At 40.6% G+C, this 2,904-nt stretch overlaps 1 protein-coding gene across 1 annotated transcript in view; it reads right to left on the reverse strand.

The window, feature by feature from the left end:
- LOC105307649 (olfactory receptor 7A17-like) overlaps positions 1–917 on the reverse strand; it is a 2,956-nt gene extending 2,039 nt beyond the window's left edge. The window contains exon 1 of the mRNA XM_011383214.2: positions 1–917. Within this exon, the coding sequence (XP_011381516.2) occupies positions 1–917 (917 nt within the window).
- Positions 918–2,904: the final 1,987 nt, after the last annotated feature.

Raw genomic sequence — 2,904 nt, forward strand, 5'->3', positions numbered from 1 at the left:
CCAAAGAATCGTTTCAGAGCTCTCTTTATGTTTTCATTCCTCAGACTGTAGATGAAGGGGTTCAGCATGGGTGTGACAACTGTGTACATCACCGAGGCTATTGCAGTTGAGTGTGAGCTGTGGGTACCAGCAGAGCTGAGGTACACTCCTAGGCTTGTGCAGTAAAATAAGGAGACAACTGAGAGGTGAGATGCACAGGTAGAAAATGCTTTATATTTCCCCTGAGCTGATGAGATTCCACAAATGGAGGAAACAATCTTAGAGTAAGAGTAAAGAATACCAGCCAGGGGACCACCACCCAGCAGCCCAACTATAAAATACATCACCATGTTAATAAGAAAGGTGTCAGAACAGGCAAGTTGGATCATCTCATGGAGTTCACAGATAAAGTGGGGGATTTCTAAGTCTGTACAGAAGGGTAATCGCAACACCATTAAGCTTTGCAGTAAGGAAGACAGGGCACTCGTGATCCAGGATGCAAAAACCAGCAGCACACAGACCCGGGGATTCATGATGACCGTATAGTGCAGGGGAAGACAGATGGCCACAAAGCGGTCATAGGCCATCACAGTCAGAAGGAAGTCATCCAATCCTGCAAAGAGTAGGAAAAAATACATCTGTGTGATGCAGCCTCCATAAGTTATGACTTTGCTCAGTGTTTGGATATTCACCAGCATCTTTGGGACGGTGGTGGAGGTGAAACAGATGTCCACCAAGGACAGGTTGCAGAGGAAGAAGTACATGGGTGTATGGAGGTGAGAGTCTGAGCTGACGGCCAGGATGATGAGCAGGTTTCCAAGCACAGTGATCAGGTACATGGAGAGAAAAAGCCCAAATATGAGGGGTTGCAGTTCTGGTTCCTCTGAAAGTCCCAGAAGAAGAAATTCTGAAACTCTTGTAAGATTCTCTGTCTCCATGAAGTGTAGGTGATGACTTGGAATGAAAAGAGTAACATAAATAATTTTCACAAGTGGGCATTACAAACATGATGAAATGCTACAATATGTACACTCAAATATATATGTATATTTGAGTGTACATATATATATATATACATACACACACATATACATATACATGCACACATACACATATAGTTTTGTAGAGATCTGATTCTTTTCAAGGTATCATCTGTGACATCTCTGATTAAAAATTTCCGTCTTACACTCAGCATTTTACCCAATAAATCATGTTTTTTAAAGATTTAATGAGAAATTCTTTCACTTGTTTGAGTGATACATGCTGATTAGACCATTTGCTAGTCAAAAAGTGTAGAGTGCTGAAAAATAAAATTTTCTATAATTAAAAGTGAGAAAGAATATAAGCAAACAAAAAATCATATATCATGTCAGTCTGTGCTAGTGTGTTAACGAATGAGAAAGTAGGTATAAATGAAAGTGAATGAGTGTGTTATTTTTACTGCGAATTGAGAAAGACTTGCAAACAAGGTGCTGTACAACAGAGACCTCAAGGAAGACCCAGGGAAGGCAGAAAGATTTCTGGAGAAGTGATCAGTCTGCATGAGAAAGAGCCAGTGCAAAGATCCTGAGGTTGATACTTACTTGTTTCAAGTAATATAGTCTCAAAACGAAGCACTGTGGTAGGGAAAATGAGCAAGAGAGAGAGTGATAGGGATGGTGTCAGAGAATGTGGAGGAATGAGATGGTCTGCCTGCTACAGATGAAACTTTAAGACACAGGGAGTGCAGATGTCGTTCCTCCCACTTTATCCATTTTGTTTCCAAGGGATCCCGTGAGTAGGAGTGATCCCTTCTTTATTTCCATCTGTCAGTTAACATTCTGGGGTCTGTATTTTAAGGGACACATTCTGGAGTAAATGAGCTAAGTACCCCTGTCCTGAGAACTGCTCATGCTCCACAAACCACACACACCCACATCCACAGACACACAGTCACAACCACGCACACACACACAATGCACACAAATGCAAATATGACCTCCTGGGGCCATGTGACTACCAGGCTCTACTCACCCCCATCCACAAGAATTTGGAAACTAAGATAGAGGTCAAGCTGTCAACATCAGATTATCTTTCTCCTAAGACATACAGAAATAGCACCTGAATTCCAGTTGGTAGGCCTCCAAGGGACATGTAAAAACGGGCCTCCATTTTAATGTGACCACTTTTTATTCTGTGTTTTTAAAAATCAGTTAAATGGAGAGATAAAATGGTGAGAGAGAGATAGAGAGAGATGTAGTAAGCTGGGGTGGCCCCTAAGGTTGTGATGAGGAGAAAGCTTCCTTTGCTCTGGCAATATTCTAACTGCAGTTATATAGCTATGATGCCCAGAATAACCTATAAAGTGCAAATAACAATTTATTTACACAGAAAGAAAACAATATTTTTATGGTGTCAAGACACCTTACAAATTGAATATCCCACTAGAAAGGTACAAAGAGAATAAACCCACAATTTACAAAAAGATATTTATAATGTGCATGAAAAGTATTTTTTTAAGCTGAAACAGGAAGAGACAATTGTAAATGACATTAAGGGCATAACTCTGGAAATTGGAAAACCGGATTTTGATTCTAGGATGTACCACATCTTAGTATTTTGAATGAGGACACACACCGGACCTTCTAAGTGATAATTTCCTCACCCAAATAGTGCAGATCGTGGTATCCATTCAGAGTAGTGACAAGTTTGAGCAATATATGTAACATGCATAGCACAGTCTCTTCCTGTTGTTAAATGAATGGTTATCACTGGTGATGAGATGAGACTGATTATATTCTTCTACCTCTCCAGTGTCTCCATTGCTTCCTCACCTCTCAGTCTCCAGTTCCACAGCTGTATTCCAGTCTTGTCGTCTTCCATCTATGACAGACTGGAAGCCTGCTAGACTGATGATCACATTGACTCCTGGAAATTTCTGTATAT

The sequence above is a fragment of the Pteropus vampyrus genome, unplaced genomic scaffold (assembly GCF_000151845.1).
Source record: "Pteropus vampyrus isolate Shadow unplaced genomic scaffold, Pvam_2.0 Scaffold507, whole genome shotgun sequence".
Lineage (NCBI taxonomy): Eukaryota > Metazoa > Chordata > Mammalia > Chiroptera > Pteropodidae > Pteropus > Pteropus vampyrus.